The sequence below is a fragment of the Ursus maritimus genome, unplaced genomic scaffold, assembly GCF_017311325.1.
Source record: "Ursus maritimus isolate PB19 unplaced genomic scaffold, ASM1731132v1 scaffold_10, whole genome shotgun sequence".
Lineage (NCBI taxonomy): Eukaryota > Metazoa > Chordata > Mammalia > Carnivora > Ursidae > Ursus > Ursus maritimus.
The window spans coordinates 48,825,526-48,847,047 of NW_024423344.1; the positions used below are offsets into that span (position 1 = coordinate 48,825,526).

A 21,522-nucleotide genomic window follows, 5' to 3' on the forward strand; every position below is an offset into this window, starting at 1 on the left:
CCCCCCCCCCCAACTCTGCAACTGCAGATGAGGCCAACATATCACCTCTGCACCGTGACCAATGAGCTTTTGGGACATGACTCCTGGGCATTCCTGGCCTTCAGTACTCCTGATGTGTGGGTAGCAATGCCGTCTTCTCTCTCAGGCGCCCCCTAGCGCCTCCAGATGAAGCTGCAGGAATGGGAGGGCGCGGGTGAACATGCGGTCCCAGGCCCCGCATGGCGCATGCGTAGCGCGCGAGCGCCTGGCTCAGATAGGAACAGTCCAAGTCAGAGGGGAGCTGGCAGTGGATTCAGATTCTTTTTCCTTGTGCAGTAGGGAGGTGGCTTCTCTTCTCCTCTCAGATTGTATCTTAATTTGTAAGACGTGAGTGTGGCTCTGCAGAGAGCAAGAAAGGGACCAGAGTGTTGTTAAGCTCCTCTTCGTTCTTCAGCTCCCCTCCCGGAGGGGGGGGGGGCGGAGGGTTAGACGGTCCCAGGTCAAGAAGCGCGGGGGCGGAAGCGGCGGCGGCGGCTGCGACGGCGGCTGCTGTCAGACCTGGAGCGGGGCCGGACGGAGCGGCAATGGAGGGTCAGCGCTGGCTGCCGCTGGAGGCTAATCCCGAGGTGAGCGCGGCTCGGATCTCGGCCTGAGGCCGCGGGCAGGGTTCGAGGGAGCGGGCTGCCGCGGCTAGTCCCGAGCAGTTTGTTTCTATAAATTGTGTTCTCTGTTTCGTTTTCAGGTCACCAACCAGGTGAGTGAGGTGTCTGTCGCTTGGGACCCCGGAGCCCTCCCTGCCCGCCTGCATCTCTACGCTGACTAGGAACCTGGAATTAGATTCAGTGAGGGCCCCTCTTGCTCTGCCTCAGACGGGTGTTCCCCCTTTACGGCCGTATGCCTCCCACCTGGCTCCTGGAGATGCTCCCAGCTGTCTCAGCCCTTCCTCTGGTCCCATTGCCCTGTCATCGCGTTTCCTGGGGTCTCCGGGTCTGAGGCTTGTGGCACGTTGACCCTGTATTCCCATACCTCTTCCCTCTTCGTTTTGCCTCCTGCTAGTGCCGATTCCATAATTTCCCAACCCTTGTACCTTCTGGGTGACTAATTTGTCTACACTACCTGACTCCAAGCTTTGTAAACTCGCCCACCCGGTCCTTGTAATTTCATCCACCGCCTGCACTATGAAATCATCTTCCAATCATCATCTCTTGCTCCATCAAGTCACTTCTCTTCCCCGCCACGCCCCCTTTCTCTTCCAGGCCCTTAAAACTGGAATTCAGTTTTGCTTTGATACCATAGAAAGCGCCGTAATAGGGACCCATGCCATTCTTTGCCCACCTATAAACACTTTAAGGTTCCTCCGGGTGTGAAAGGTTCAAGTTTGGGGGAGGGAAAAGGGAACATCTCCCAGCCACTCTATTAAAATAAGTGCTACCAGGTATAAACTTCTGATTTGCTCAGGTGTATTTTGTCTTAACCTGTTTTTCATTCTCAACAGCTCATTGACTTTTTATTGCCCTCTTCCTTTATCATACAATATATTTCCCCCCGCCCCCCATAGTCTTCCTTTTCGTCACCAAGGAATAATGATTCATCACGTACTTAATTGATTTTTGGTTTTCAAAGCTTGTAGAAAATTCCTTATATACAGAAAGTAGATAGAAATGCTTTATCTTAATGTTGATAGAAAATCCTTCATCGTATGCAGTTTATTTTATGTTTTCGGAATGACTCTGAACTCTTGTCTCTTTAGTAACCTAGAAGTGTACAAAACTGAAAACCAGCATATATCTTTTATATTACTCTTTAGGTGGTATTCCCTGTCCATTATCATGTCCATTTTCTTTTGTTTTACCCCTTTGAAATTTGCTGTGCATTTTTTCCTTAAAACATTTTGACCCTTTTGTAAAAAGAGAAAAAAAATCTTTGGGCTGAAAAAAATCAGTATTTGGAACTAATGATTTAGTGCCATAGGAAAGAGGTATTTTGCTCTCAAACTTAATCCAAAAGGATTTTTGCACCTTTCGTGAACAATCAATTTACCATATATGGAAATGCTATTCTTTTCCACTTATCTATGTGTTTGTTCTTTTCCCAAAACACACTGTTTTGCTTACTGTAGTTTTGTAGTGGTATGGTATGGATCCTCCCACCTTGTTCATTTTGAAATTGTTTTAGGTTAGTTTAGTTCCTTTGCCTTAGCATATAAATTTTAGAATCAGCTTGTCAAGTTCTACCAAAAAAATCATGATTTTGGTGGTGAATGTGTGTCTAAATATATCGATTTAATTTGGGGAAAATTAACATCTTAAACATACTGAGTCTTGTAATCCATTAAGATGGTATATCTCTTCATTTACTTGGGTCTTCTTTGATTTCATTCAACAGTGTTTTGTAGTTTTAGCATTTAGGTCTTGCACGTATTTTGTTAGATTTATACCTAAATGTTTAATGATTTTTGGTACTATTGTAAGTGATACTGTTTTAAAATTTTAATTTCTAATTGTGCATTGCTATTTATAGAAATACAGTTTTTATATGTTGACTTGTATCCTACTACCTTGCTAAATTCACTTATTCTGGGGGCTTTTTTGTGGATGTTTTGGGACTTTCTATATAGACCATCATATTCTCTGTGAATAGACTTTTTTATTTCTTCCTTTTCAATCTGTGTGCTTTTTATTTCTTATTGCACTGGTTGGGACCTTCAATACAAAGTTGAATAGAATGGAGAGAGAGGACGTCCTTGTCTTGTACCAGACCTTGGGTGGAAAACATTTGATTTTTCATCAATAGGTATATTAATTGTAGGGTTTCAGTAAATACTTTTTCTCAGATAAAGAAGTTTCCTCTTTTTCCTAGTTTGCTGAGAGTTTTTATCATGAATCGGTGTTCAGTTTTCTCAAATGACTTTTCTACATCCCTTGGAATGATTATTTAGGGAAGAAATAATACCAATTCTATGTAAACATGGAAGAGGAGGGACACTTACCAATTCATTTTAATGGCCAGCATTACCAGACAAGCCATAATATGAGTAACTGCAGACAAGTATTCCTCATGAGATCTAAAAATCTTCAACAAAATGTTAGCAAGTAGAATGTAGCAATGTGTAAAAAGGATGATAGTTCGTGACTAAGAGCAGTTTATGCAGGTATTGCAAAGCTAGTTCATTCAAAAGTCTATTAGTGTAGTTAACCATATCAGCAGACTGATGAACAAAACTGTTTTTAGATGATATTGTTATTTGTTATTAAGATATAAACTTATTTAACTGTGATGTGATCCAGCTGCTATTGGACTTTTCCGAGGTAATCTTAATAAACTATAAAACTCATTCACTAAAAAAACCCCCCAAAAGAAAAAATGTACTTTTTCACATTAATTAAATACTACTACTTATATAACATAATATAAATAATAATACCTTTTATAATTCCAGGTATCTGAGAAGGAGCTGGTTATTCTTTGGTGATTAAAGTATTCATGGTTTTCTGCTTTTCATTTCAGTGGGAATATAGACAATAAACAAGCAAACAATTAGCAATTGTTTTAAGTGCAATGAAAAAAATTAATAGGGTACTGTGATTGAGACTATCAGGAGAAACATAATAGGTTGGATGTGACAGGAGGCCATTCTGAGGTAACATAAACAGGGAAAAATTGTTATTTACTGTATGATTCTATATTTCTGGCTTGCTTTGGCATGGTTCAGTTTTAAACTTACTAAAGAAGTTACATGCTTTTAGGGGAGAATGGGCAAATATCTAAGAAGTGATTAGTTTTAACCAAAATTTTCGTGGTTGTTTCTTTATTCTCTATGTATTAGTGACAAAACTGAGGGTAGAAAATGAATAGAAATTTAATAACTGACTTAGAATTTGGAGAATTAATAAATTAAACCACAGATAAACCCCAACATTATCTATCCAACACTATTTCCTCATTGTAATGGAATCTTAGGCCTTTTACTTGTTACAGTTTGATAGTTGCGTATGTTATTATTGTGCTCTTAGTTTGAGCAAATACTGTTTTATGTTCTAATGATGCCTAGTTTGTAGAATGATTGATCTATATTTGCTATATGGACATCATTATTAACTATCAGACATTAACTAGTAACCATGTGTCTCAGTGGATGTGGTAAACAATGATTTTTCTATTGATTAATATGCTGTCAGTCCCTTCTAAGGATATTTTGTCATGTTGCAGGTAGGACTTACCTGGAATAAAATCAGTTAAGTGATAGAAAAAAATTATTCTCATTTAACTACTGTTCTCCTACTTCTGCATCTAGCAATTACTACTAATATAAATTAGTAGTAATATCAAGCAAGTACTAAATAAGTATAATTTCTGTTACAATCTAAATCATTAACACGTTAGTATGGAGTCTATTGCTGCCGTGAGCAGGCTATTAAAGACAAGAGAAAGTGACTTTAGAACAAATTTGAAAGGAAAGTGAATATTATTTTCTATTTTTTTAAATTTATAAAATTAGAATTTTTGTTATTTGTCACCTAAAGAAGGAGAAGGAATTCATTATAAATTAGGGGCAGAGGGTACAGTTTTTCAGGTAGAGAAATCTAGTTTGTGTGCAAAAACCTGGAGGGAAGAGATGGTTATAGGCCCTTTGAGAACGCAAAGAGTTCTTTGTAGCTAAAGTTAGAGAACAAGGTACAAAAAAAGAGACTTCAGATAATGAAAAAAGGAGGCTAGAAAAGTCAATAGGGCTAAGAGCATCCTGGAGCTCTGCTTGTGGGTCCTGGCAGTGTGAGCTTGAAAAATCATGTAAACTCTCAGACTCTGTTTCTCACTGGTAAAAGGATATAATAAAAGCTACCTTGCCAGTTGCAATAAAGGTGAAATACATTAAAGCATTTAGTGTGGTTTCTGATACATGATACTTTTAAAAAATATTTACAAATAATTTTAAATTTATTCGGTGGAAAAATTTATCATTGGACCATACAATAAAAAAGATAAGTGGCCTAAGGATCTTTTATGGGAACATATTTCTTTTTTTTTTAAGATTTCATTTATTTATTTGAGAGAGAGAGAGGGAGGACACAGGAGCAAGGGGAGGGGCAGAGAGAGAGACAAGCAGACTGCCTTTGAGCAGGGAGCTGGACACAGTGCTCCATCCCAGGACTCTGAGATCATGACCTGAGCTGAAGTCAGACACTTAACTGTCTGAACCACCCAGGCGCCCCTAAGGACACGTACTCTAATTTACTCATTTTTCTTGACTGGCCAAAATTTTAGTGGCATTGTGAAAATTTAGTGAGCTAATCAGTCAGAATTTTGTTATTATCCAATGTTTAGAAAAGCCAAAAGACTGGTATTAGAGATTATAAGTCTGTTTATCCTACTTGATGCAAACTGGATGCTTCTAATTGTGCAGAGATGGCTTTGCGAATGCATATATAGAATTCTCTGTGGGTAGTCTGGAGAGATTTTTGTGGAATAGTTTTAAGATTGTTATTTTGAGTTTTCTCCCAGTTTTGTAAATTTAACTAAAATGCATATGTGTGTCAGTTCTATAGTTTTTGTAACTTACAAACTATATATACCTATTGTAAAAATAACACATTTTTTTAAAAACTGGAAAATAAAAAAGTTGAGTTCACACCATCCAAGCTAACTGCAGTCAATATTTTAGAGTATTTCCATCCAATCTTTCTCTATTTGCATAGGATAATTTTAAACACAGGTTTTGTTCTTGTTTTCATGATCAATGTAGGATAGCTTCATGATTTAAAAAACAAAGTGAGAGGTAAAATTTGAAGGCCTTCCTTACCCTTTCTCCACTTCCCAGAGGTAGTTACTATTAATAGCTGCTTTTGTTCTTTTTATTTATATGATGACTCCCTGTGTGAGTCCACAGAAATCTGATCAGAGGATGCAACTAACGTACTTGATAGATATTGATTGAATTTTTTAAATCAATCTCATTTGATTAGCAATATGAGTAAAAAGTTAAAAAGTGTGATTCCAGTTAAAATTTAGCTATTTTATGTTAATTTAGTCATTCATTCCTCAGTTTGTTACTTATCTGTCTCAGTACAGTTGCTGCCTTGGATCTTGGTACTTTTCGTCCGTACTAGCTTTGGCTGCTATGGAGTCAGTTTACAACAAGGGCCCTCTGCGTCACAGTAACTGGTCAGTTTTGTCCAGACTGTCACTAAAACGTTTAACTGTTACTTGCTGTTTGCGGCACAGATGTGAAATTACTCTGTTATGTGCATCATCTTGTTTTATAATTTTATGACAGTATGACTTTATGGGGTATATAAAATTGACAAATAAATCTAAATCCTCTTGTCAAGGTTCATGTTACTTTTCCTTTTAGAGCTCTCAATCCTGGGCGGGTAGTATTCTCCTGTCCAAGTACTCACCAGGCCCAACGGGGCTTGGCTTCTGAGATCAGACAAGATCCCGGTGCGTTCAGGGTGGTATGGTCGTAGACTGGGCAGGTAGTGTTCTGAGTTGATTAAATGAATGCCTGGTTTTAGATTAGGCAAATATACCTTTCCTATCTATCTAACATGACACAAATAAAAATGAATATTTTAAATATATGTTTATAGCTTAATGGACATACATCAACATATAAATGGCAAGCGTATCTGTTAAAATAGGGATGTAATCTTCAGTTCAACAAGTATAACTTGAATATCTTTGGTTCAGCCAGGTACAGTGCTAGGGGATGGGGTTAAAAAAATGAATAAGACACAGTTCCTTCCCTTGACTTTGTCAGTTTTAATTCTTTTTGTTTCTAGATAAAACTGAATATCGAGAAGGGCATTAACTAAGAATTTTGGAGAAAGTGGAGAATGGAGAGAGAAGTAGTTTGGAGTGAGTGGGAATCAGATAAAGAATAGGTATAATATAGAGGAGTCCATTGATTTCTGTGGCCCCAGACTGTTGGAGAGCATGCGACTTGATTAAATTAATAGGTGTTGAACATATTCTGCTGAGAAAAGTTTTTTAATTCAATATATTTCTTATTAAACATATCTAGGACCTTATTTTTGACCAACCATATTATCATTAATTAGAGTTTCTTCACCAGGCAGAGAAGGAGACCAGCTGTTTAATTAGGTCTTTTTTTTCTTTTTTTTTTTTAAATTAACATATAATGTGTTATTTGTTTCAGGGGTATAGGTCTGTGATTCATCAGTCTTACACAATACACAGCGCTCACCACAACATATACCCTCCCAGTGTCCATCACCCAGCCACCCCAACCCTCCCACCTCCCTCCCCTCCAGCAACCCTCAGTTTGTTTCCTGAGATTAAGAGTCTCTTACGGGGTTTGTCTCCCTCTCTGGTTTCGTCTTGCTTCATTTTTTCTTCTCTTCCCCTATGATCCTCTGCCTTGTTTCTTAGATTCCACATATCAGTGAAATCATATGATAATTGTCTTTCTCTGATTGATCTGTTTTGCTTAGCGTAATACCTTCTAGTTCCATCCACATTGTTGCAATGGCAAGATTTCATTTTTTGTTGGCTGCATAATATTCCATTGTGTATACATTTGTGTATACACACTCACACACACACACACACACACACACATCTTCTTTATCCATTCATCTGTCAGTGGACATCTGGGCTCTTTCCATAGTTTGGCTCTTGTGGACATCGCTGTTATAAACATTGGGGTGCAGGTGCCCCTTTGGATTACTACATTTGTATCTTTGGGGTAAATACCCAGTAGTGCAATTGCTGGGTCATAAGGTAGCTCTATTTTCAACTTTTTGAGGAACCTCCATACTGTTTTCCAGAGTGGCTGCCCCAGCTTGCATTCCCACCAACAGTGTAGGAGGGTTTCCCTTTTCCCGCATCCTTGCCAAAATCTGTTGTTTCCTGACTTGTTAATTTTAGCCATTCTGACTGGTGTGAGCTGGTATCTCATTGTGGTTTTGATTTGTATTTCCCTGATGCTGAGTGATGTTGAGCACTTTTTCATGTGTCTGTTGGCTATTTGTTTGTCTTCTTTAGAGAAATGTCTGTTCGTGTCTTCTGCCCATTTCTTGATTGGAGTATTTGTTCCTTGGGTGTTGAGTTTGATAAGTTCGTTATGGATTTTGGATACTAGCCCTTTATCTGATATGTCATTTGCAAATACCTTTTCCCATTCTGTTGGTTGTCTTTTGGTTTTGTTGACTGTTTTCGTTTGTTGTGCAAAAGCTTTTTATCTTGATGAAGTCCCAATAATTCATTTTTGCCCTTGCTTTCAGACTGTACTTTCAGGGATCATTTCTATAGTTTGTTACAGGAAGATCTTTTTTTATAGAACCTGACTGTATGAGGTGAATGGCACTGTTTATGTAACATGGCGTTGTTTCTGTTGGTTTTAAAAGATCTCAGTTGATGGTCCAAGTACATGCGACCATTCTTCAGGGAGAAGTACCCAAAGCACCATCTTATTTTCAAATTTTAGATAATGTTAGCTCAAAAGAGAACGTATATTCTTTTTTTTTTCCTTTCTTTTTTTTTTTAGAGAAAGAGAGGAGGGGGAGGAGGAAGGAAGGGGCAGACGGCAAGGGAGAGACTCCTAAGCAGGCTCCAGGCTCAGCGCAGAGCCCAACATGGGGCTCTATCTCACAATCCTGAGATCATGACCTGAGCGGAAATCAAGAATTGGATGCTTAACCAAACTGAGCCACTCAGGCACCCTGATAACTTATATTCTTGAAGTAAGATATAATGATGCATTTTTTAGAGGGGGGGGCAGAGGGAGAAGGAGGAAGAGAATTTTAAACAGTCTCCACACCCAGCGGGGAGCCCAACATGGGACTTGATCTCACAACCCTGGGATCATGACCTGAGCTGAAATCAAGAGTGGGACACTTAACCGACTGAGTCACCCAGGTGCCCCATGATGCATTTTTAATATGATTTTTTTTACCCCTCTCCTGCTTTTTTCTGTCATCTAAACCTTATTTCGTGATGGTGTACTTTTATAAATCAACAGCTTCATTCAACACAAACACGTATTAAGACTTCATTGTGAAATTGACATCATTCTCAGTATTTTTTCTCTCTGCGATAGATTAGGGTCTGACATTTTATTTTCGTATGAAATCTTAAGAGTTTACAAAACCACTAATCTTTTATTACAGTTGTTTTGCCATGTATGAGAGACAGTGAAGTTCAATAGGTTTCACTGTGTACTAGAGGTCAGGAAGCCTGTAGTTTACTTCTTATATCAAACATTTTCTGGTGTTCATATAATTACTGGACTTTTTTGGCTTTATGTACTTTTTGCTCATTGATGTAATTTGTGATATATGTCTATTTTTAAACCTCAAGTGTCGTCTTTGGTAAGTAGGATAAACTGTGTTGATCATCTAATATAATTCTTTATTTGCTAGAACTTAAATACATCTTATAAATCATGTACCGGAAATGAGTTTAACATATCAACCAAACTAAACTGTATGTGTTCGGTGAAGTCCTGGTTTATTATGTTCAATCAAAGTAATGGATTTTTAAAAAATGAATTTTAATATATTATAAAAATTTAATGTTCTTTAGTTGGCATGAATATATTGCTGTCTCTTCCCACCCTGTCCATGGAAAACCTGCTTTACTTCATTCTTACCAAACATCAGTAATAATTGTACCTTTCATTCTTTTATTAGATAAGAAGTAATATATGTTCATTGTTACCCTGTTAACACTACAATTTTTGTTTGTTTCCAACCTCTACCAGTTTCTCAAACAATTAGGTCTACATCCTAACTGGCAGTTTGTTGATGTATATGGAATGGACCCTGAACTCCTTAGCATGGTACCAAGACCAGTGTGTGCAGTGTTACTTCTCTTCCCTATTACAGAAAAGGTAATTGTTAACTAAGATAATAAAGTTTCTGGTAAATGTAATATTCTCTTTCAATGTTGAATTAAAAACATGCTCTTCTTTAAGAACAGATAACTCCCTTCTTGCATAAAATGAGGAAATCTAAAAGACATCTTAAAAACCTAGTTTTATTAAAGAGATAATATTTAGATTTTGATTTATAGATTGACAATAAAGCCCTGAGTTAGACTTTTAAACTTGGCTAGTTTTCTTCTTTTATAAAATATGATTAGTTTGCCTCAGCGTGTTTTGTTCGATATCACATTTAATCACATTTTGTTGTATATACTTTAGAAATGTTAAGTACTAGAATAATCTTAAATCTGTCTTAGAGAAGGTATGAATAAAGAATATTCACAATTTCAGTATATAAAATATGTAACTGTTTCCAATATATATGTAAAAAGAAGTCTTTAAGGAAGTAGGTGTAATTAATGGCAGGGGTTACATTATTTTCAGAATAAACTCAGTATGTGTGGAAATCATTAAGTTTAAATACAGCTTAATTGGCAGATTTAGGATGTGTTGGGGATTATAATTAGCTGTTCTTAGAGTTCTGTGTTTAATTTCAGATCTCCGTATTCCAGGCCTTTCTTCTAGAATGTCTAGATATGTGCACTATGGAGCCAGAACCTTTAAGTTCATTTTAAAACAGCTTTTGAGTCCATATCCTTCTGATTTTTATTTTTAAACTTAGAAACAACAGGATGAAGTCAGTAATTGTGAAAAATGAGGAAATAAATGGAAAGATGTGGGAGAAGTGAAGTATTGATGACTTGGTGTGTACATGCTCAGGTCATCTTATTTTTCAGGAATAAATGGAGCCAACTCTCACAAAAAGTAAGAACTAAGCTTTGTCCAGTTCTAGAAATTCCTGGATAATTTTCTTTATGCCATAACTAATTAGCCTCAATTCAGTATAGATAAAAAATACTGAAATATTTCTCTTTTCTACTTAAGGTTGTACAAAACAAATTATTAAATTAAGGAAGGGTTATCTTTCTTCATATTTGCTATTTATAATATAGAAATTCAGTGTGGAAATTCCTTATTGATTATCCGTTATTAGACTAAACTACTTTTAATGGTGGGGTTGTAATTATTCTGATATTTGAGGAGGAGTTAGGACACTTAAGTTTACTCTCTCTTAGTCCAATGTTATTTTCATCTTTTTTTTTGGAGGGGGGGATTACTAAAGTAAGCCAATAGATAGCCATCTCAGGACTCCAATTGTAAAGAACAATAAAAAGAAAAAAAAATCAGTTGCTTAAAGTTTAGGATTTCTTAATTGGTATAATACAAATGTGAGTGTATGGTCTGAATTGGAAATTACCCAAAACACTTTTTTAAGTTAAAGAATACATTGGATTTGGTCTCCTTCATTTAGTTGGTCATCAGTATTTAAATAAAGCATGTTGTCCTTATCAATAGGACTCATTTAGAGGATCACCAGTACTGAAAAGCTCATTGTGCCTATTGCTAGAAAGAACACAATGCTAAAATACTAAAACGGAGAATATAATGGAATCTGCGACTTTGGGATCTCTCTTACAATTTGGTATATTCTCATTCCATTCATAAGTGATACATTAAAGTCACTCAAAGGATATCTATTGGATATTTTAGGAATACAAAGTGTTCAGGCTTCTATGTTCTTTTTTCTCTTTATGATTTTATTTATTTGAGAGAGAGATAGTGAAAGAGAGCATGAGCAGAGGGGAGGGGCAGAAGGAGAGAGAAACAGACTCTCTGATGGGCAGGGAGTCTAACACAGGACTATATCCCAGGACCTCGAGATCATGACCTGAGCCGAAGGCAAATGCTTAATCGGCTGAGCCACCCATGCGTCCCTTAAACAGCCCCTTAAACTTTATTTTTCCAGAGAAAGAGAGAGAGAGAGGGAGTGCTCATGTGCACACGAGAGGATGGGGAGGGGCAGAGGGAGAGAGGAGAATCTAACCAGGCTTCACACCCGGTGCAGAGCCTCATACGGGGCTCTGTCTCAGGAACCTTGAGACCATGAGTTGAGCCAAAATCAGGAGGCAGAGGCTAACTGACTGAGCCACCCAGGCACCCCTATAAAGTAGATAATTTTAAAAACATAAATGAGAATCGTATTAATATATATTGACCTAGAACCACCCTGTAATCATGGGCAAATTTGAGTCGGAATATGTAAATCTATTTCATTCTTTTTTAAGTACTTTATAGTATTCCATGCCATAGTATGTTAACCGGATCTCTATTGATGGATATTAGAAGTTTCCCAGTCTTATGTTTGAGTACTTTTTAATGTGTTATTTTCATCTGTAGACTATTGACTTTTTTTTTTAATAGTATGAAGTATTCAGAACAGAGGAGGAGGAAAAAATAAAATCTCAGGGACAAGATGTTACATCATCAGTATATTTCATGAAACAAACAATCAGCAATGCCTGTGGAACAATTGGACTGATCCATGCTATTGCCAACAATAAAGACAAGATGCACTTTGGTAAATCATTTTGTATTACTGCCTGTCCTCTCAACCCCCCCCCCGAGAGTTAACTTATTGACCAGTAGGTGGTGGTGTAGTTCTTTCTTTTAAAGTATTAAAGGCAACCTTTTCCTCTCTCATAATGGGAATGTATATTGTGTAGAAGAAATATCAGTCTTTCCCATTCTTTTATATGATAGATAAGCAGAGGTTTAACAACTTAAAGCCTATCATTAATCCCAATTTTCTTACATTCCCAACTTACCAGTGAAAAGGTTTTTACCTGAAAAAGTTAGCGTGCTTCTAGTACTTTCATTTATCAGTGAGATAGCAAAACTTCTCAGTTTTATCTTCTTTAATATTTTCAGAATCTGGATCAACCTTGAAAAAATTCCTCGAGGAGTCTGTGTCAATGAGCCCTGAAGAACGAGCCAGATACCTAGAGAACTATGACGTCGGTACCTTCTTTCTGTCTCAATCTCAGTTATGGGCAAAGTTGTGTGGGATTGTAGATTCCATTTGGGGGTTTGTCTTGAAACTGTAGTTTTGAGCACTTGTGGATTTTGTTGTGTCTCTTAATAAAGGTCTTTGTACTTCACATAACATTACCTGAAATATCCATAAAGGTTGATAAATTGCCACTTCTTTTCTATATCCAGAGCTGGATATCTCTCTTTTTGAAAGAGAGAAAAAAATTTTGATAGACAAACTTTTAAAATATTTTATGATTGATTATTGCTTACCATTTCCTCCCTCTAATAAATATATGCCTGCTAATACCCTGTGTGTCTTTCCCTGGGGATTTGGAACAAGGCTGAAGACCAATGGAGAAAACAAGGGTTTAACAGCAGATGCCAGACTATACTTTAGCTCTTTTATCCTTTTAGTAATGGTTTTGCATTGTGAAGACACAGGCCTCACAATCAAGTTTTAAACGATTGTACCGTTTCATAGAATTGTTTTAGAGTGGCATTTAAATTTCATTGTTTTTGAAATCTGTTTTTCTTTTGAAGGTCTTTTTACCTTTTAGTAACACTATTAAGTAGATGGTAAGTTCTCTGAAATTAGCAGCAGTGTAGTGTACAGATTATTTGGCTAGAAAAATGCCTTACACAGAGTTTGTGCCCAATAAATTCATTGATTTGAGTGTGTTTTAGCATTCTTATATACTTTATCTTAAATTGTTATTTTTTTAAAAACTGCAGATCTCATAAAACATCTTTATTTTACACAAAAGTAAAATAAACAACATAAAAGTCACCAGTTAATTCCACCAATGAGAGGTAGCCACCATTATTAATATTTTCTATAGGGAGTATATATGTATATACACAATTTTTTAAAACAAAAATTTGATCACACTGTAATACTGTTTTATAACTTGCTTTTTTCACTTAACTTATCACAAACGTATTACATACCAGTAAGTATATATTTGACATCATCATTTAATGGCTGCATAGCTTTCCATTGTGCAGAATTTTATTTCACCAATAAATTATTGTTGGAAATTCAGTATTTTTCCTCTTTATTCACTATTTAAAAAAATACTACAAGGCATATTATTGTAGCTAAATCTTTGCAAATATCCTTAATTATATATACTTATGAACAGTTACATTTAAACTCCTAGAACAGAAATTGCTGGACCAAACAGTTTGCATGTTTTTAAGGCTTTGATACGTATTGCCAAATTGCCACTCATAAAGGTACTTTCACCCGAAATTTACTACTTTTGCCCATTTTCTTCATCTTTGCTAATAGTGGGTATTTTAAGGGCATTTTTTTTTTTTAAGTTCAGAAAACTAAAGTCTCTAGCTTCTGATAAATGCATGCTTTTTGCTCCACATTTTTAAACTGCTGACTGAAGCTGCATGATTAAGCATAACTACAGCCAGAGCTGCAGAGGAGCATGAAACCTGAGAAACAGATGAGAGAAGCTTTTTTAGTCTCTATCTGTGAGATGCTTGTTTTATTCTCGTCCCCGTTGAATAAAGTGTTATAACGTTAGTTCTAACAAATAATTCAAATGACTCCCACTTAACATCTGGAAATTACAAATCATCAGGTAGTCACTTTCCTAAGTCTTCAGGGGTTTGTGGGTTGGAAAGCAGAGCAATTCATTTGGTTACTCAGAAATCACTCTTTAATATTAAACTGTTCCTCAATTTCTTCCAATTTGTTATCTCTTAACAAAGCTTTAGATGTTAAAATTTAGTGTTGTTGTTTTCTTTTAAAAATTTGGATATAGTCCTTTTTTCCTATTAATATCTTGTGTTCTTATTTCAGGCTATTCGCGTCACTCATGAGACCAGTGCCCATGAAGGTCAGACTGAGGTATTTCACGTTTTTCAAAGCTTTTCTTGCCGTGTGTAAGTTTAACCACAGTGGTGTTATATGGCATGTAGTTTTAGAAAATTACTTGGACTTTTTTTTTTCCTTTGAGGGAATCTGCTTATGTAAAAGTAGTCATGAAGTAGCTCCAGAACATATATCAATAAGCTGTTAACAGGCACTTCAATATTGGCCATCTCAGTTTGTCTGTCATTTGGACAGATTGCAGACTGTGGGCTGGTTGCATCTTCCTCATTAGATTCTTCTGACTTATGCAAGTGTTTTGAGAAAAATACCTGCGTGATAGTACAAGTAGATGAACCTGTAGGATTTCCAAGACTCATTATCATGCCCAACATCTAGCAAAAAGCCTCATCGTTCTCTTTGCTCAATCAATCTGTTCTGGGCCAGTATGATGATTTCTACCATCTTCGTTTTGTTAGTAGTTCTTCACCCAGGTCACCTCTCCTCTCCTTCTTTTGCCTCTTTGTTTTGTTTTCTTGGTTACCCTCATTTTGTCTTCCATTTCTTTTCCTTCCCTCCAAGCCTCACGTTCCCACTCTTGGAGGAAGTTTGTCAAAAGGTATTTCAGTCAAAATGAATACAGTTTAAAGTTGTTTGGTAAATTTATAGCACATTTAAGTGTTTAACACCAGAGAATTATAGATTTTCTTCTTTCTTATCCATGCATGACTTGAAACCATGTTTTTTTCACGTACAAAGATCATATTGCCTTTATGCTTTAAAGATCATATTGCCTTTATGCTTTAACAATACTTGAAAAAAATACCTAAAAAATATTTGATTTAAAAATACTGTTCTTAAATATTTTCATTATCTCCCAAAAGTTGTTTTGTGTTTTGTTTTGTTTTGTTTTTAAAGAGAAAACAGTTCAATACTATGATATAACTATGGTTTTTCATAGATCGAACTGGGTAACTGAGTGTTTATAATAAAGCCATCTAGGAATTTAAACACTAATTCCCCATATAATTATACTGTCTTGGTTGCTGTCAAATTCTGTTTTCAGGGGTGTGGACTCTTGCTTTTTGACTAAGTTTACACACACACACACACACACACACACACACACAAGGCATCTCTAAATGACTGTAACACCAGGTTGGAAATTAATGAAATGCTCTCTTTTTTAATTGCTTTGTATAATCCTAGGGATGTTCTTAATCTTCACTATGCTTTGCTTTTTTTTTTTTTTTTTAAAGATTTTATTTATTTATTTGACAGAGATAGAGACAGCCCGCGAGAGAGGGAACACAAGCAGGGGGCACAGTGGGAGAGGAAGAAGCAGGCTCACAGCAGAGGAGCCTGACGTGGGGCTCGATCCCATAACGCCGGGATCACGCCCTGAGCCGAAGGCAGACGCTTAACCACTGTGCCACCCAGGCGCCCCTATGCTTTGCTTTTTTGTTCGTAAACTTATAATATTAAAATTAGCAATGATGGTGATCAGCATGAGATTATTATAAAATATGAATGTAGTTATTTGTAATAAAGTTATTAAATGCTTTAATACATGTTTACTTCAAAAACTTCTCTTTGCAAAACCTTCTCTTGCCTTCTTTTTGGTGGCTTTATCCATCTTATGCTTCGATGACTCTTTTTAGATGATGTTCACAGCTTTTTCCAGACCTAAATTCTGCTTTTCTTAATCTTGGACGCCTTTTAGACATCACCCGAATGACCACCAGTATTTTGAAATGCACTTGTCCTTGTTTGAACTTATCATGTTGGATTCGGAGCTTCTTCTTTCCTTTATTTTTCCTGTTTCTTGTAATAGTTGCATCATACATTTTCCCCGTTATCACTGATCTAATAGAATTTATTTAACTTCTTCCTGGAAGATCACCTTCTTATGTAGATTCTCAGTCCTTAATCTTTATTCTAATAGTCATTCATTTTTACACAGTTCTCCTGGATTACCTTTCCTGAAATATAACTTGATTATTCGGGGTACTCACATTTTTCTGGTTTTTTTTAGTGTGTAGAAAGCAGTGATGTTCAAGGTGAGGTAAGGGTAGAAGTTAGAATTTTCTGGACAGTTTTTTCTAAATTTACTCTCAGAAGAATTAATTGCTTTTGCTCATTTTGTATCCTATAGTTGAGGATCGCTGCTAGAGTGGCCCTATTTTTTACGTGTACTATATAGCCCCAGAGTGTATTGGGGTAAAAAGAAAAAAAAAAGTGTTTGAGAACCATTCCCCAAGCATGTACAATAAATTTCAGCCTCTTTAGCCTGGCTGTATTTAAGGTTTCCTAGACCTTGTCCTTCTAACTTTTCAACAGTGTTTTCTCTTTAAATATTTCTCTCTTGCCATCCCTCACTTTATTGTTGCTATGCTTTACCTCTTGCAATTTACTCTTGCTAAAAATATTCCTTCGTCAATCTCTACTCTTCCTACTTCTACCCATTCTTCATGCTACCTTTTGCATGAAACAATCCATTCCTCCTATGGACTCTTTTATATGACTTCTATTATTTGCATTTAGCTATTTTTATATTCTTTTTTTTTTTTTAAAGATTTTATTTATTTATTTGACAGAGATAGAGACAGCCAGCGAGAGAGGGAACACAAGCGGGGGAGTGGGAGAGGAAGAAGCAGGCTCATAGCGGAAGAGCCTGATGTGGGGCTCGATCCCATAACGCCGGGATCACGCCCTGAGCCGAAGGCAGATGCTTAACCGCTGTGCCACCCAGGCGCCCCCTAGCTATTTTTATATTCTTTTTCATTTATTTAAGATGTATATTTTTTCACTTTTTTCTCTACATTTTAACAGCCCTGAAATTGGATGTATTTTTACAGTTAATGTTGTAATTTACTTGCTTAGTTGTGCATAAAATGTGACACATCTTATAACGACTGGTACCTTAGATTTAATGAAATGGGGTGTCATATCTACCTTACAGTGGCTCTTAGGCCTAGGATTGGTAGCTGGTTCCTTTGGATATGCTCCAAAATATCCAACACCATTCCTTGCACATGAGCACCACACATATTTATTATTTAACCATAATTCCCTCAGAACTATCCTTAGTGATGTAAGAACCAAAAAACATCACCCCCCCCCCCAAAACCCTTGTTTTTCCCATAGTCCTTTATGTAAACAAGACATACCTATTAGCCATTGTTCTTCAGTAGGGCACTATTGACATTTTGGGAAGGATTCAGTTCTTTGTTGTGTGGGGCTGTTTTGTGCATTCCATGGTGAAATATAAATTGCTATATTTTAGTCACTATTTTAGTGACTCCCGTCATTGAGAGAACAAAAACCCACAGCATACATTTTCAGTCCCGTATGAGTCAGCTTAAAACTTTTGCACCAGGTACTATTTTTGTGATCATCTCATTTCAGTTTCATCTGCCATCTGTGGACTTAAGAGTTTTAAACTTGTTATTATCTCCATTGTCTCTGTATTCTAGCACACTGTTGTCCGTTCCTGGAAAACAACTAAGTCTTTCTGATTTGTAAGTGTTTGCTTGGGCCGCCATAACAAAATACCACAGACTGGAGGGCCTAAACAACAGAAATTGATTTTCTCACAGTTCTGGAGGCTAGAAGTCAATATCATGGTGCCATCAGGGTCGTTTTCTGGTGAGCCTCTCTTCTTGGCTTGTAGATGGGTACTTTCTCGCTGTGTCCTCACCTGGCCTTTCCTCTGTGTGCATGTGGAGAGAGGGGGAGAGAGAGAGATTGCTCGATTGATCTATTGATTGATTGATCTCTGGTATCTCCTTTTTGTAAGGACACTAGTCCTATCCAATTAAAGTCCCACATTATTAACCTTAATTACACCCTTGAAGACCCTAACTTCAAATACAGTTACTTTGGGGGTCAGGGCTTCAACATAAGCATTTTGGGGGAACACAGTTCATTCTATAACACCGTCTTTCTGCTTTCTATTGACTCACTACTCTTCTGGATACATCCCTCCTGTTTGTGTAGTTGGCACCTTCTTATCCATGAGGTCACTCCTTAAAAGTTGTTTTTTCAAAGAGGCTTTTCTTTTATCACTATTAAGTTTATGTACTTCTGTGAATTATCTGTCATAAAATCCTATTTAATTTCTTCCTGGCACTTCTAAATGATTTATAATAAGGTTTTTTGTTTGTTTCTTCTGTGTACTTACTAGACTATAAGCCCCATGTGCTCATGGGCCTTGTTTGTCCCATTTACCTTGAATACCCAGGACAGTGCTTGGCATGTGTAGGCATTTATGAGAAATTACATATGTAAAGGTAAGGAGCACAGGATATAGGTTTGTATGCTGACTCCACTACTTTGTAGCTTAGGCAAGATACTTTCCTCAGTATAAAGTGGGAGTAGTAGCATCTACCTTAAGGGATTGTTGTGAAGATTGATGAGTTAATCATATAAGGTGCTTAGAATAGTGCCTGTCATGAAATGGACCTTCAATAAATATTAGGTGGTAATTTTATTAGGCATTCAGAAAAATGAATATGAGTGCCAGAGGAGGAGGCAGAGGAAGAAGTAATAAGGTGAAGCCAGATCAAGGAGGGGGCTTGGATTTTCTAGGCAGCGGGGAGCCACCAAAGATGGTGTGTTTAGTTTTCAGCATATTGAATTTAAGGCGAGTTTATGGGTCATCGGTGTAGAAGCTGGATGTGGAGCCTAGAGCTTTGGGGAGATATCTGAAATCTTTTGTATTCGGGTGGTAGTTAGAACCTTGAGAATTTTAGAGAGGGAGAATAGTGGTGGACCACAATAAATCCCTGGGGCACGTTGGTGTTAAAGGAGTGGTTAGAGGAAGAGGAGCCAGTAATAACAGTGTAATTGCAATGGTAGTCGTCATTGACGTCGTTGGTACTCTGTCAGAACATGTTCAGGGGAGGCCACGGCAGCCTTTAGTGCATGTCGAGATTTGTAGACTAAATGAGAAATCAGTAAGTCAAACCACCCAGATACAGTAGTGTTTTCAGAATATTGGCCTTAATATGCTACTGTGGACCAGTTGCTGTTTAGTTGTATGGTTTTCCCCACCCCACCATCCCACCATGATACTCAGACTTCGGCTAATCCAGAAATTTAAACAGTAGCCCCACCTCAGTTATATTTCATTAACCTCTACTGAAAATTACTGCTTTCATTTTTCACTTAAGATAAAAGAACAGTGAGATATGAGGAACTTAAATTATGTGTTTTTAAAATTGTGAGCAAGTATCAGTGATACAATAATGGAAGCAATCTGCAAGTCCAATGTGAAGGAAAGAAAAAAATCCCAAAAGGTATTTAATTTGCCTTTAAACTGTACTTTTATTTTTTTGGTGCTTATCTAAAAAACAATTTCTAAAGTTTGTCATTTGTCCATATTAGTCTAGGAGCCAGTCCAGATAAAAGTAGAGATCTTCTGATAATTTATTGTTTAACTTTTTACGAAAGAATAAAATTATTTTACTGGTCAGAACCCTCCATTCAAGTTTATAATAATAATGAAAAGTAATAGAAACTGGCACTATTGTTTTATTTACAGTTTTAAATAAACATGCCAATATGGAAAGTGTAGCAAAAAATGCTTTTTGATTTATATACATTTACTTCCAATATTTTCTTCAAAATTTATCTTTTTTTTTTTTTTTTAAACGGAAGCAGAGAGAGAGGCTGGGGGGGGCGGTGAGAGGGAGAGGGAGAGAGAGAGAGAGAAACTTCGGCAGGCTTCACACCCAGCATGGAGCCTGACTTTTGGCTTGATCTCACAATGCTGAGATCATGGCCTGAGCTGAATTAAAAGTCAGAAGCTTAACCGATGGAGCCACCCGGGCACCCCTTTAAAATTTATCTCTCTCTTTTTTTTTTTTAAGATTTATTTATTAGAGAGAGAGAGAGAGCGAGAGCGCGCACACAAGTGGGGGTAGGAGCAGAGGCAGAGGGAGAATGGAAGGAAAGAATCCCAAGCAGATTCTGCACTGAGTGCAGAGTCCATCCTGGGGCTCTATCTCATGACCCATGAGATCATAACCTGAGCTGAAACCGAGTCAGATGCCTCCCAAGTACCCCTCTTTTAAATTTATCTTTAAGACAGTTAAGGGGCGCCTGGGTGGCTCAGTCATTAAGCGTCTGCCTTCAGCTCAGGTCACAATGCAGCCTGCTCATGGGGAGTCAGCTTCTTCCTCTCCCTCTGCAGCTTCTTCTGCTGTTCCCCCTGCTTGTGCGCTCTCTCTCTCTCTCTCTGGGTCAAATAAAATCTTTTAAAAAATTAATAAAATAGTTGAGATCAAAGAATTTTGTGGGATTTTTTCTTTATATTTTGTCATGAGCATTTTCTTGTCTCATCAAGACCTCCTCATAAAAAATTCTTTGTGGCTGTTTACTATCATGTGAATGAACCATAATTTACTCTCCAGTTTTTCTTTTTTTTTAAACTTTTGATGTTTGTATTGTTTTCAGTTTTTCAAGTTAAAACTATAACGTCATTAAAATATCTTTCTTTATCCAAGTATTCATTCTAGGTTCTTTCTTTAAGGTAGTTTCTTATAGGTAGAATTACTGAGGCAAAGGGATGAGCATTTTTTTTTAAAGACTTTATTCATTTATTTGACACAGAGAGAGACGGAAAGCACAGGTAAGGGGAGCGGCAGGCAGAGGGAGAGAGAGAAGCGGGCTCGCTCCTGGTGGGGCTCCATCCTGTGACCCTGGGATCATGACCTGAGCTGAAGGTGTACGCTTAACCGACTGAGCCACCCAGGCTCCCCAGGGATGAATATTTTTAAGATTCTTGTTATAGAATATAAAATTGTCTTTCTTTTTTTTTTTTTTTTTAAAGATTTTATTTATTTATTCGACAGAGATAGAGACAGCCAACGAGAGAGGGAACACAAGCAGGGGGAGT

The 21,522-nt window shown here is 37.1% G+C and overlaps 1 protein-coding gene and 1 pseudogene across 3 annotated transcripts in view; both read left to right on the top strand.

Annotated features, from left to right (window-relative positions):
- Positions 1–245: 245 nt before the first annotated feature.
- UCHL3 (ubiquitin C-terminal hydrolase L3) overlaps positions 246–21,522 on the top strand; it is a 44,458-nt gene continuing 23,181 nt past the window's right edge. Inside the window, exons 1-6 of one of the 3 annotated variants that reach the window (XM_040623635.1) lie at positions 246–605; positions 722–728; positions 9,696–9,829; positions 12,185–12,341; positions 12,692–12,777; positions 14,613–14,660. In XM_040623635.1, the coding sequence (XP_040479569.1) occupies positions 564–605; positions 722–728; positions 9,696–9,829; positions 12,185–12,341; positions 12,692–12,777; positions 14,613–14,660 (474 nt within the window). In that variant the 5' untranslated portion in view covers positions 246–563. Of the gene's footprint in view, positions 606–721; positions 734–9,695; positions 9,830–12,184; positions 12,342–12,691; positions 12,778–14,612; positions 14,661–21,522 lie in introns of all 3 variants that reach the window. The other 2 variants (XM_040623624.1, XM_008686653.2) reach the window with 2 other exon arrangements.
- On the top strand, positions 8,220–8,333 carry LOC121101468 (annotated as a pseudogene).